Source organism: Carcharhinus amblyrhynchos, chromosome 16, assembly GCF_965287045.1.
Source record: "Carcharhinus amblyrhynchos chromosome 16, sCarAmb.v2.hapA, whole genome shotgun sequence".
NCBI lineage: Eukaryota > Metazoa > Chordata > Chondrichthyes > Carcharhiniformes > Carcharhinidae > Carcharhinus > Carcharhinus amblyrhynchos.
The window spans coordinates 29443894-29458035 of NC_137339.1; the positions used below are offsets into that span (position 1 = coordinate 29443894).

General features: G+C 42.6%; 1 protein-coding gene across 1 annotated transcript in view; it reads right to left on the reverse strand.

Moving 5' to 3' along the window:
* Positions 1-14142, reverse strand: part of LOC145353931 (sodium-dependent lysophosphatidylcholine symporter 1-like) — a 55602-nt gene that overhangs the window by 23735 nt on the left and 17725 nt on the right. The window contains exons 5-9 of the mRNA XM_080204937.1: positions 11396-11474; positions 10489-10646; positions 4505-4595; positions 3183-3304; positions 1644-1727 (exon numbers count right to left, since the gene is read on the reverse strand). Coding sequence (XP_080061063.1) covers positions 1644-1727; positions 3183-3304; positions 4505-4595; positions 10489-10646; positions 11396-11474 — 534 coding nt within the window. The remainder of the gene's footprint in view (positions 1-1643; positions 1728-3182; positions 3305-4504; positions 4596-10488; positions 10647-11395; positions 11475-14142) is intronic.

The following is a 14142-nucleotide window of genomic DNA, read 5'->3' on the forward strand; positions in this document are numbered from 1 at the left end:
TTCCAGTCTAAAATGATCCTTTAGAGCTCTGATAAAGGATCATTTAGACTTGAAACATTGGCTCTATTCTCTTGCCACAGATGCTGGCAGACCTGCTGAGATTTTCCAGCACTTTCTGTTTTTGCATTGGAAAATTTAAAATTGATGAGATTATCTGCCCTCAAGACTCTACAAATTCTTCTCAGCCATTTGGCTAAGATCAAGTGTAAGTGGTCAGGGTAGCCAATGAGGCTAAACTGAGGCTTCACCTGATGCCATATTTTAAAACCATCTTGGCCTTTTGGTTAAGGTGAAGCGTTAGATCGAGCTGTGAGGGGGTGTAATGCCTCATCCTGTCAGCTTGGATCTTGTTTTGATCAAGCCCAAGATGAGATGTATATCCTTGTTTTAAGAACATAAGAACATAAGAACATAAGAAATAGGAGCAGGAGTAGGCCATCTGGCCCTTCGAGCCTGCCCCGCCATTCAATAAGATCATGGCTGATCTGTCGTGGCTCAGTTCCACTTTCCCGCCCTCTCCCCATAACCCTTAATCCCCTCTCTTATCAAAAACCCATCAACCCGCTTCTTAAAAATATTTAGCGAGGCAGCCTCCACCACTTCAACGGGCAGAGAATTCCAGAGATTCACCACCCTTTGAGTGAAGAAGTTCCTCCTCAACTCCGTTCTGAACCGCCCCCCCTTTAACTTGAGGCTGTGCCCCCTAGTCCTACTGTCTTTTTTGAGCGGGAAGAGTCTTTCCACCTCTATCCTATCCATCCCATTCATCATCTTATACGTCTCAATGAGATCTCCCCTCATTCTTCTAAACTCTAACGAGTACAAGCCTAGTTTATTCAGCCTCTCCTCATAGCTCAACCCCCTCAACTCCGGTATCAGCCTAGTAAACCTCCTCTGCACTCCCTCCAAGGCCAAAATATCCTTGCGCAGGTGCGGCGCCCAAAACTGCACACAGTACTCCAGTTGCGGCCTCACCAATGCCCTATACAGCTGCAGCAAGACCTCCCTACTTTTATATTCAATCCCCCTCGCTATGAAGGCCAGCATCCCATTCGCCTTCCTGACCACCTGCTGCACCTGCAGGCTGGGTTTTTGCGACTCATGCACAAGGACCCCGAGGTCCCTCTGCACCGTCGCCTGCTGCAGTTTTTTGTCAGCTTGGATCTGGTTTGTCCCTCATGTGGGAGACTTGGAACAGACTTAATTGGCTTTTTTGATTAGGAATAAAGTACCAATAAAAGGCTCTACAAATTGCTTTCAAGCAATTGAAGTGGAAGGTTACTGAGAGGATGATAATAAGCAACAAATCCCCAACTAATTCAAGAAATATAACTGACATATGACATAACTGTAACTTTCTGTAAATCCAATATACAAGTGGATGATTCTTAAATAAATGGGGACAGAATTGTTATGGGTTTTGATGCTCACACATTGTAACCATGCAATAGATGTATAGGCTATTGAAAAATATCCAAGTCAAATAACAAACGAATACCCATATTACGTAAGCAAACAAGAAAAGCCATTTTACAATTGGCACAAAACAGACGAGGTTTAAATATATTTTAACTGAAATGCATTTAATAAATTGGTCACAATGGTTCCTCAAGAAATGATGATGCAGGAAAATCTTTACCTACCAGAATCACGAAGATGATGTGTTGAAAGTGACTGCCCAAATTGGCCGCATGGGTGCAAAACAATGCAAAATTATTCTGGACGAGCTGTGTGGCGAAGCAAAGTGAGAAACATTATATTAGAATCATAGACCCTACAGTGCAGAAGGAGGCCATTCAGCCCATCGAGTCTGCACTGACCGCAATCCCATCCAGGCCCTCTCCTCATAACCCCATGCATTTACCCTAGCTAATCCATCTGACACTAAGGGGAAATTTAGCATGGCCAATCCACCTAAACTGCACATCTTTGGACTCATGAGATTCTGATGTAAAGTAAACTGGACTTACTAGACTCATGAGGCCCTTTTCCTCATTGAACTCATGGCCTAACTGCAAACACTCAAGTTCCAGTGGGAATTTTCAACACCCCAGTTTAATACAAAAATCACATTTGACTTTTACCCTAACATAAACTGTTAAGGACAGACTGGTATCACCTACCCTCCAAAGCCTTGCAAAATGGTCATTTTTCATATCAGCCGAGACAGGAGGTCTGTAGGTTCAAAGGGAAGGGATGTGTGTGTGTTGTGTGTATTGGGGGGGGAAGGAAGGAAGGAAGTGGGAGGGCCCCCGCAGGCGATGATGGTGAAGAAAGTCTTGCATCACAGCTGAATTCAACTTTGTCTTCACTCAGTTGACAAATGCACCTTTCTGCAAAGGTCACTATGTAGTATTCAGGAAAGTAAAGCACCGGATCATTGTCATTTTCTTAACCTCAGGATACTAGTGCTCCTAGTACCATCTTGAAGATCAGTTAATTCAGCACAACTGGAACTTAGAGCTTTCTTTGTATGCATCATGAACATATGAATTAGGAGCAGGAGTATGCCACTTGGCTCCGCGAGTCTGCTCTGCCATTCAATACAATTGTGGCTCGAGCCCACATTCCTCTCTATCCCGATAACCTTTCACCCTCTTGTCAGTCAAGAGTGTATCTAGCTCTGCCTGCAAAATCTTCAAAGATTCTGCTTCTACTGACTTTTGAGAAAGGGAGTTCAAGAGACTTATAACCCTCAGATATAATTTCTCTGCATCGCAGTCTTTAGGGAGCAACCTCTTATTTTTAAACAGTGAGCGCTAATTCTAGCTTCTCCAAAAGAAAACAATCACTCCTAACCCACCCTTGTGAATAGCCCTCAGCATCCCTAAGAATTGTGTAGCACCAGACTACATGGTGGATTCATGGCCAAACTCGGAAGGTGCGATCTTACTTGTTGTTCATACCACACTCCGGCTGCAGTAAAGTCAGGGAATTTGGTAGCCAGCCAAATCTCCATTCATTGCAACAGGATGGAAAAATCCCAGCGGTATGAACAGTGGTAAAACTCCAGCCAGAGAAATTAAAGGCTGTCAAATTTATTTGGAAGCGTTTTAGTTTCCTTGATTTTCTTTATAATAGTCATGTTTCGGGGAACACTGGACAATAAGTTTTCTACGTTCTTGTATTGAGAAATGATATGAAAGTCCAGATGACCAACAAATATATTCTTTCTCAGTTACCTGAAAAGCCAGTGAGATAAACAGAAAGCCAAAGGTGAGGCTCAGGTACGGCTTGTGACTCATAACCAGCTTCAGGCCCGTTACGTATGAAACGTGGAAATGGTCTTTAGGAGCAAAGCAATCTGTAATAATCACAGAACAGTCAGTCAATCAATACACACAGAAGCAGAGTCAAATATCTGAAGTATTTGAACGTGCAAAGGTCAAACTGGCCAATCTTATGCTAGAATTCTGCAATAGGTCACATTATCCATTTTCAATTTATAATCTTATTCAAAACAAATTTTAACATTGCAATTGATCAGCGATTTGAGATCACTCAATACATCTGCCAAAATCTTGTAGTGAACAAAAAGGACTTACAACTTGGAGCATATGGCCTATTTGCAGAAACCATCCATTTGACATCCAGATTTACAATATAACTGATATCATCCTATGTTAGTATTAGTGAGACAACCAGTTATCTTGTTAGGATAATGTGCAAAGAAGATAGGAGTTTGACCATTATGGTGATTGTTTGAAACGGAATCAGGCTCTCTCATTTTAGGACAGTATTTGTGTGATGAAAGTGGTACAGGAATGACAATCTAGCAGGGAGTAGGTCTGCTTTCTTGTCTTCTTGTTGAGAATTGGTGCCCAGGATCAATGGAGACATAAGCATGTGAAGGGTGTAGAGGGGAAAAAGGGATAGAGCAAACCAAAATATAAAGTAAAACATCTCACTAAGGACTGTGAACATTTGGAACAGGTTTCTGTTGAGGCCTGTGATCTCAGCTAGGACACAAGTTAGAACATTAACTTTTGTTGGGCTTCACCAATTCAAGAAGGCAGCCCATTACCAACCTTTTCAAGGGCAATAACCATCGGGCCAGCCAGGGATACTTACTCTTGCAAACAAATATTTTTTATAAAAAAGAACTGCCCAACAAACTGGAAAATGCAACCAGTTTTCAGTTCCTGATCACTATCCCAATAAGAAAGATCAGCTGTATAGACGTCAAATTATGCCACCGTAAGCTTGGCTGTGGCACTCTCCACAATCAAAACTCCAGGCTGCATTCACTTGCTGAGTTCATGAAGAATGGGCACTTGGATAAAGTAATAGAAGGCTTTGGAGCCCAGAAGGAGCTGCTGCCTGATGGAGAGAAAGGAAAGAGAGAAACACTTGATGACAAGAAACAAAACTAAAAGGGGGACTAAGCTCCACACCAGCAGACTCCAACTGACAGTTAAGAGTTTTAGCATGATAGTGGATGAACTTGATTTGCATGCCTGTCATTTCCACATCCGAGTCCATCAATCTCAGCCCAGCCACTTACCCGTGTGCTCCTTTACTCCAAGTAACAAAATCAACGAACAGAGAAAGTAAAGGCTCCCGATCACCATGGCTGCCACCATGTAGGCCCACTTCTGTGGAAAAAGAGGAAAATACATTTCTTACAGGGATACCTTAATGCTCACAGGTTTCAAAAACAAAAGGACAAGCCTCTTAGTGCAGTCTGGTTTAACTATTCACAATATCCCCACAGATATCCTCCCACAAAACCTCAGCTACTCAAATCTCAATCAATTGAGCAGATGATTTTTGCCTCCACCATCATAACCAGATGGCCATTCCATTTACTGATCACTCGCTGTGTGAAGAAGCGTTTTAGTAAATCCCAAATGTGCTATGGTTGTGGTTGTTTACTGTATTCTCTATTTTTAAAAAATTTTCTATCATATTTACTTCCCACACATCACATTGCATTTACCTCCTTTAAAGCTGAAAAACGCAAGTTTCTTCAGTCTCTCCTCATATCACCTAATCCCAAGGATCATTCCTTAGCTCTTCCCTAAACCATGTTTGGGACCTAAATAGATGCAAGGGCAATAAGAATGGTGCAAACAATAGCAGGAGGATTGGAAACAGCAAGTGTCTATAACCAAGAGCCTAGACACCAGGAGGGACAATCTTGCATGTTTCAATGAGATTGCCTCACATTTTTTTAAACTCCAAAGAATATGTGGGCAGCACATGGCACAGTGGTTAGCACTGCTATCTTACAGCGCCAGGGACCTGGGTTTGATTCCAGCTGTGATGTGGAGATGCCAGCGTTGGACTGGGGTAAACTCAGTAAGGAGTCTCACAACACCAGGTTAAAGTCCAACAGGTTTATTTGTAGCTAACGCCACTAGCTTCCGGAACTGGCTGTTCCTTCGTCAGGTGTGTGGGAGTTCTGATCACAAACAGGGCATATAAAGACACAAACTCAATTTACATGAATAATGATTGGAATATGAGTCTTTCCAGCTAATCAAGTCTTAAAGGTACAGACAATGTGAGTGGAGAGAGCATTAAGCACAGGTTAAAAAGATGTGTATTGTTTCCAGACAGGAAAGTTAGTGAGATTTTGCAAGTCCAAGCAAGTTGTGGGGGTTACAGATAGTGTGACATGAACCCAAGATCCCGGTTGAGGTGGTCCTCATGCATGCGGAACTTGGCTATCAATCTCTGCTCAGTGACTTTGATTCCAGCCTCAGGTAAATGTCAGCATGGAGCTTGCATGTTCTCCCTGGCACTGGAGTTAGGGCCTAGATGGGACTATTGTTGTTGTAGGCTCAATGGACTGAAGGGCCTCCTTCAGCACTGCAGGGATTTTATGATTCTAGATCAGGCTGATATCACTCAGCCTCCCATCCTCTTCATCTTAGGAGCCAATTTAGCGAACCTTCCCTGTACCACCTCCAGTACGAGTATACCCTTCCCAAAAATGCCTAACACCACACATGGTAATCTAAATGTGATCTCACCAAAGCCCTGTCTAATTGTAGCAAGTCATTTTTATTCTTGTATCCCAATCTCTTGCAATAAAGCCCAACATGCCATTTACCCTAAAATTAAAACAAAATACTGTGGATGCTGGAAACCTGAAATAAAAACAGATAATGCTGGAAAATCTCAGCAGGTCAGAGTGGAAAAAGAGTCATGCAGACTCAATCCACACACTAAGTCTGTTGTTCTCTGCATAGATGCAGGCACACTTGCTGAGTCTTTCTAGCACTTTTTGTTTTTTAATATGCCATTTGTCTTCCTTACTGCTTGCTATTACCTGCATGCCAACTTCCTGCTTTCCTTGTACGAGCAAACTCAAATCTCTTTGAGACATAATCATTTACAAATTTCACAACCTTTAAAAAATAAATCAGCTTTTCTTATGACCGAAGTGAATGACTTCAAATCACCCCCCCACACACATTATACTCCACCTGCCTGCTTGTTACCAAACTCACTTAATCTGTCTAAATTGTCTCTTTACAACCCTGTCCTGTTCTCTTCACAGTGCATCTTTCCACCTCGCTTTATATCTAAGTTTGCTGATAATAAAGTGCCAGAAAGTAATCAAAGTAATTAATATAGATTGCAAATATCTGAGGCTCCAGCAACACTCTGCCAATTTGAAAAAGGCATACTTATGTCCACTCTTTGCCTATTATCCATTAACTCCAATTTTGCTAATATATTATCCCCTACTCTTTGAGGCCTTATCTTGCTTATTGACCTTTTCTGTGGCATGTTATCAAACGCATTTTGGAAACTCAGGTATACATATACCAGTTCCCCTTTACCCGACTATTACATCCTCAAAAATGCTAATAAATCTGTCAAACAGGATTTTTATTTGTTGACTTGTTCTAATCATACTTGCATTTATAATATCCTTAATGATTGATTGTAACATCGGTTCTAAAGATTTTTGGAATATCATAGCAAACCATCCACTATCTTGCAACTACCATTTTTAGAATCTCAGACTGTAGGTCATCAGATCCCAGGAGTTGTTGGTTTTTAGTGCCTTAAGTTTCTGCAATATTTTTTCTCTGCTGATATTAATTACCTCAGTTTCCACTAGGTAACCTCTAGATTACTGTCTATTTCCAGAAGAAACTTGTATCTTTGACTGTGAAGACAGATAAAATATTTGTTTGATACATCTGCCATTTCCTCATTCCCCGTGATAATTTCTCTTGTCTCTGCCTCTTAGGAACCAATGTTTACTTTAGCTACTCTTCCTTTTATATATTTGTAAAAGCTCTTACAGTCCATTTTTATATTTCTAGCTAGTTTACTCATATTTTATTTTTTTCCTGTTTAATCGACTTTTTGGTGGCCCTTTGCTAGTTTCCAAAACACTCTCAATCCTCAGACTTGCTACTGTCCTTTGCAACATTAAAGCCTCCTTTTAAAAAAAAATTGGCACAACCCATAATTTAATGAGTGAGCCACAGATGGGTCTTTGTTAGAGTTTTTGTTGTAAATATTTCCGATGTTTTATTTATCACCATACCTTTTAGTGAATTTGAGTCACCAACCTTAGCCAGTTGTCCCTCTGGAACTGGCTTTGTTTAAACCTAATATGAAATTCAAAGGCATTACAATGACTATATACCAGTGGATCTTTTACGATGACTAATTAACCCTGTCTCATTACGCCAACACTAGATTTAAAATAGCTTTATTCATAGTCAGTTTCACAACATATTGCTTCATGAAAACCCATTTAGTAAACTACCTTTGCCAATTTCATTGTCCCAGGAGATTAAAGTTCCTTACACTTGTTACATTGCCTTTGCTATGAACTCCAATAATTTCTTGTTTAATGCTCTATCAAATGGCATAATTACAGTTAGGGGGCCTTAAACTATCTCACCTGAACTTTGACTTTTCGTTATTCTTAATTTCTACCCATACTGCAGAGATGCCAGTATTGGACTGGGAAGAGTACAGTAAGAAGTCTAATAGCACCAAGTTAAAGTCCAACAGGCTTGTTTGGAATCAATTGCTTTCGGAGCACTGCTCCTTCATCAGGTGAGTCAAGATCTTCTGAGGCCAGATTTTTTTCTTCCTAAAATTCTGATCTCATCCATTACTATCAGAGCTATCTCCCTTTCTATGCCATTCTGTCAGTCTTCCCGAAATATTATGTTCATCCAGCAGTATGGATACTTCAGTTGCAAACAATAAAAGAAAAATCTTCAAAGTAAATCAAAGAAAAAGGTTCAAAAAAAAGAAACTTCATTGCACAACAATTGGGCCAAGCTCTGGGCCACACAATCTCCCCACAATTCCCATCTGCTTTCTACTTATACCGGTTCAGCTGACCATCACATCACTTTACCATTAACAGCAATATGTTGTGGAACTGACTAGGGATAAAGCTATCTTAAATCTAGTATGGTTTAATGAGGTAGAGTTAATTAGTCATAGTAAAAGATCCACTGGGATATAGTCATTGTAATGCCTTTGAATGTCATATTAAGTTTAAACAAAGCCAGTTCCAGAGGGGAAAACTAGCTAAGGTTAACTACATGAATACACTAAAAGGTATGGTGATAAATAAAACATGGGAAACATTTAAAACAATTCAAATGTTCGATAGAAAATACATTCTATTGAGAAAAAACACTCTAAGACAGACCCATCTATGGCTCACTCACAAAATTATGGGTTGTGTTAATTTTTTTTAAAAAAGAAAGTTTTAATGTTGCAAAGAACAGTAGCAAGCCTGGCTGAACTTCTCTTCCTACAATGCCAAACTTTGAGCTCCAAGTAGGAAACTGTTTGATGCTCACAGTCTGGGAATTCAGGTAGACTATTTAGGATGGAGGTGAGGAGACATTTTTTCACCCAAAGAGTGGTGAGTCTGTGGAATTCATTATCACAGGAAGTAGTTGATGCCAAAACATTGAATGTATTCAAGACGCAGCTGGGTATAGCACTTGGGGCGAATGGGAAAAAAAGCAGGATTACGCTACAGAGTTGGATGATCCGCCATGATCATAATGATTAGTGGAGCAGGCTTGAAGGGTCTGATGGCCTCCTCCAACTCCTATCTTCTATGTTTCTATAACATTCAAGGCGATCTGCGCCAAACCCAACACTTTGGGCCTGGGATTTGAATGTGAATAAAGCATATTGCAGAGGATGCAGCATCCTTTTCTTAGATTTTGTTATGTCAGAACACATTCCAATGGCAGCACAGGAAGAAATTCAATGTACAAATTTCATATGCAGCTAAGTTTTTGACTCTGCTAGAATTTAAACTCACGGGCCCATTTTCATTCTAAATGCCGAATCTGGGCATAATTCAGATTCAACTTTGAAATTTGCTTTCAGGCACCCTCATATGCACTCAGCCTGAAAAGAAAAACACGGGTCTGAACACGCTGTGGGTGGGGCTTAGCGTGCCTGGATCGATCGGAACTCTGAACTGCGCATGCGCAGTTAGAAAACAAATTTGAAAAAGTGTGCCCGTGCAGAGAAAGCGACCCGGGAGCAAAAACCGGGAGCGATGGTCCCCACAGACATCACTGTCCCCCTTATCCAACCACCCCTCCACTACCCAGACTGATCATGACCCTCTGCCCCCTTCTCCCCTGCAGAGTGGCAACGGACCCCCCTGCCCATCCCACCCCCGCACCCCCCCCCCCCCCCCCCCCCCGCCAGAGAACCATCTGGCCTCCCCCCACCCTCCTCCAGAGATACATCTTGCCTGCATCCCCCCTCCCCAAGAATGATCTGGCCTCACTCCCCACCCTCTCTCCCCCAGAGAATGATCTGGCCTCACTCCCCCGCACCTCCCCCCCCCCCCAACAAGACAATGTCCGTCCTCCCTCCCCTAACAGAGAATGATCTGGCCCACCTCCCCACCCCCATCCTCCCCCAAGAACGAGCCGACCTGCCTCCCCCCTGCCCTCACTGATCTGAGTCAGAGAGTCGTTGGAAGCTCTGAACTCGCCTCTTCAGCAGCTGGAGCACCCAAACCACAATTTTATTCAGCATGTCCAATTTGGTGCCATTCCAACTCAGCAGCCATGCTGGTAAAGGGGGAAATGCTGATAAAGTTGGGCAGGCAGCTTATCAATTCAATTGAAATGGATTTAAATCGCCTTCGTGCCCGTCTTGGGCACAAATCGGATCACGGCTATTCCTGGGTCTCGGTAAAGTGGCCATCTGCGAGGATGTGGATCGCATTAATGGCCTCATGCCCGACTTTACCATGTTTTTGCGCCCACAGTGGTAAAATAGGGCCCACAGTCTCCTGCAGGATTCATTTTTGTCTTACTCTGCTTCTGTTACATACCTGGGACATTTTCCTATATTAAAGGCACTGCACAGAAAAGCAGATTGTTCTTTGAAGAAGAAGTGAGATGCTGATTTATTCTGAAATATTTCAGCACTGAACGTGGCATGACGTGATATCCTTCCATCTCAGAATATAGCTGAGTCAAAATAACTTACAATACAGTGAGCAGTACTGACCGTGTTATTGAGGCTGTGTAGCAATGGGGAAGTGTTGTTGAGTTCTGTTCCATTCTGTATCATGCGACACGTTTCTGCAGTTTGCGTGTGATATGCACCCACAATCTGACCTTGAATAGCAGCTCCAGCCAGGGTTGCGACAACCTCCACTCCCATTCCTGAAAGGGGACAGACACCTCCATAAATGGTTCATCACACAGCTGTCTCCTGACTAGTAACAGTTTGACAATAACCTCTTAGCTCTACAACTTCTCACCGCTTGTTTTTTATATTTTTTCAGAAGCCTACATCTTTTTCACAAGTCTATATCAAGATAATCTAGTGGGATGAAAATATCTTTTGCTTCACACTTTCAACACATACCTTTGCACTTTTTTTTTAACTCTTGCGAGCATGCAAGTCTAAGATGTCCTACACTATGAAGCAGAGGTTGGTCCACTCAATGGGGTTTAGAAGAATAAGAGGCAACCTTATATACAAGGCTCTCAGGGGGCTTGACAGGATAAATACTGAGAGGTAGTTTCCCTTTCAGGGATGGTCTGGAGTCATAATCTCAGAATAAGGGGTCATCCATTTGAAACAGAGATGAGAAGGAACTTCTTTCAGACGATAGTGAATCTGTGGTATGCTTTACCACATAGAGCTATAGACGCTGATCATTAAGCATATTCAAGGCTGAGAGGAACAATTTTTAATCAGTAAGGGAATCAAGAGTATGAAGATAAGACAGGAAAGTGGAGTTGAGAATTATTGTATCAGACCTATCATGATCTCATGGAATGGCAGAACTGACACGATAGACTAAATGGCCTACTTCTGCTCCCGTGTCTTACGGTCTTATGAAATTCTCAGAAGTGGAGAGATTGGAATATTTTAAATTCCAACTGAAGGGAAAATCAGTACTTACTGTATGCAGTCGCTGAATCTCTATCTCGCTGGTCACCGCCAAGAAACATGGTTAGAGCAGAATAGGGCACGTGGAAACACTACAAAGACATAAAAATTCAGAACAATTCCTCAAAACACAATTAGAAATTGATAATCCATCATCATATTCAGCCATGACTCACTTGATAGTGCTCTTACTTCACAGTCAGAAGGTTGAGGGTTCAAGCCCCACTCCAAGGCTTGAGCAGGACAAGGCCAGAATTGAGAGTGTGCTGTAATGTCAAAGGTGCCATTTTTCAGACAGGATGTTAAGCTGACATAATGTCTGACCTTGCAGGTGGATAGATACTAGGCTTCTCTAACTTTTGGCTTCCTGCCCCAAAAGCCCTCTGGACATAGCTCATCAAACTTTAGACGTTCAACTGACATATTTCTAAAATGCTATGAAGCTGTTCAAAGAACAAAGTACAGCACAGCACAGGAACAGGCGCTTTGGCCCTCCAAGCCTGTGCTAATCATGATACCCCTAAACTAAAAAAACTGTCTGCATCGCTCTAGTCACGTACCCATCCAGATGCCTCTGAAATGTCGCTAATGTGCCTGCTTCCACCAGCTCCTCTGTTACCACATTCCAGGCACCCACCATTCTCCACACATCTCCCTTAAACATTGCCCCTCTCACCTTGAACCTATGCCCCTTGTAATTGACACTTCCACTTAGAGAAAAACCCTTTGACCATCCACCCTGCCAATGTCGCTCATAATTTTGCAGACTTCTATCAGATCTCACCTCAGCCTCCACCTTTCCAGTGAAAACAATTCTAGTTAATTTAACCTCTCCTCATAGTCAATGCCTTCAAAACCAGGCAACATCCTGGTGAATCTTCTTTGCACTCTCTCCAAAGCTTCCACCTCCTTCAAGTCACAGGCTAGTTGTAGGTAAAATGTTAGAATCCGTCATCAAGGAGGAAATAGCAAGGCATCTTGAGAGGAATTGCTTGATAGAGCAGACGCAGCACGGTTTCGTTAAAGGGAAGTCGTGTCTGACAAATTTACTGGAGTTCTATGAGGATGTGTCTAGGGCGGTGGATAGAGGAGAGCCGGTGGATGTGGTCTTTCTGGATTTTCAGAAGGCGTTTGACAAGGTACCTCACAGGAGGTTATTGCAGAAGGTCAGGGGACATGGAGTTGGGGGTAGGGTGTTAGCGTGGATAGAGGATTGGTTGTCAAATAGGAGGCAGAGAGTGGGGGTCAATGGGTGCTATTCGGATTGGCGGATGGTGACTAGTGGAGTGCCTCAGGGGTCGGTGCTGGGGCCTCAGCTATTTACCATTTATATAGATGATCTGGAGGAGGGAACCGAGTGTAGGGTGTCGAAATTTGCTGATGACACCAAGATTGGTGGAAAGTCTACAGAAGGATCTAGATAGGCTGGGTGAATGGGCCAGGAAATGGCAAATGGAATTTAATGTTGGCAAGTGCGAAGTGGTCCACTTTGGTAGGAATAATGGTAGGAAGGATTATTACTTACGTGGTGAAAAACTGCAGCAGGCGACGGTGCAGAGGGACCTCGGGGTCCTTGAGCATGAGTCGCAAAAACCCAGCTTGCAGGTGCAGCAGGTGGTCAGGAAGGCGAATGGGATGCTAGTCTTCATCGCGAGGGGGATTGAATATGAAAGTAGAGAGGTCTTGCTGCGGCTGTATAGGGCATTGGTGAGGCCGCAGCTGGAGTACTGTGTGCAGTTTTGGGCGCCGTACTTACGCAAGGATATTTTGGCCTTGGAGGGAGTGCAGAGGAGGTTTACTAGGCTGATGCCGGAGTTGAGGGGGTTGAGCTATGAGGAGAGGCTGAATAAACTAGGCTTGTACTCGTTAGAGTTTAGAAGAATGAGGGGAGATCTCATTGAGACGTATAAGATGATGAATGGGATGGATAGGATAGAGGTGGAGATACTCTTCCCGCTCAGAAAGGATAGTAAGACTAGGGGGCACAGCCTCAAGATAAGGTGGGGTGGTTTAGAACGGAGTTGAGGAGGAACTTCTTCACTCAAAGGGTGGTGAATCTCTGGAATTCTCTGCCCGTTGAAGTGGTGGAGGCTACCTCGCTAAATATTTTTAAGACGGGTTGATGGGTTTTTGATAAGAGAGGGGATTAAGGGTTATGGGGAGAGGGCGGGAATGTGGAACTGAGCCACGACAGATCAGCCATGATCTTATTGAATGGCGGGGCAGGCTTGAAGGGCTAGATGGCCTACTCCTGCTCCTATTTCTTATGTTCCTCCTTGCATTTACTGCTGATCTATCGAAAGCAAGAGTGATATGGACTGGGCGAGGAGGAGAGGGCAATTAATATCACAAAAAAGATTCTCAGGTGATTATCATATTAATGGTCATTTGTGGGGGATTTCTGTGCATAAATTAGATGCTACATTTCTTACATTACAACACTTCCATAGTCATTGACTATAAAACACTTTGAGAATGCCTTATGAAATACACTATATAAATGCATCCTGTCCTTTCATAATAAGAAAAGCATGTCTGAAGTGCACAAAATAAAGTTTGCAGTGGTGGATTTAGAGACTTATTATGACACAAGATGATTTTCCTGAAGGATCAGAGTATTTCTTTCTCTGCCACTCCATGCTCTCAACAAGAAATATTTGCTCTTAGATACGGTCACACTGACAAGATCACATTTATTGCCAATTGCTTTTATGCATTTTCCCCATTTACTGCACCATTAACGGCTACATCAAAACTTGG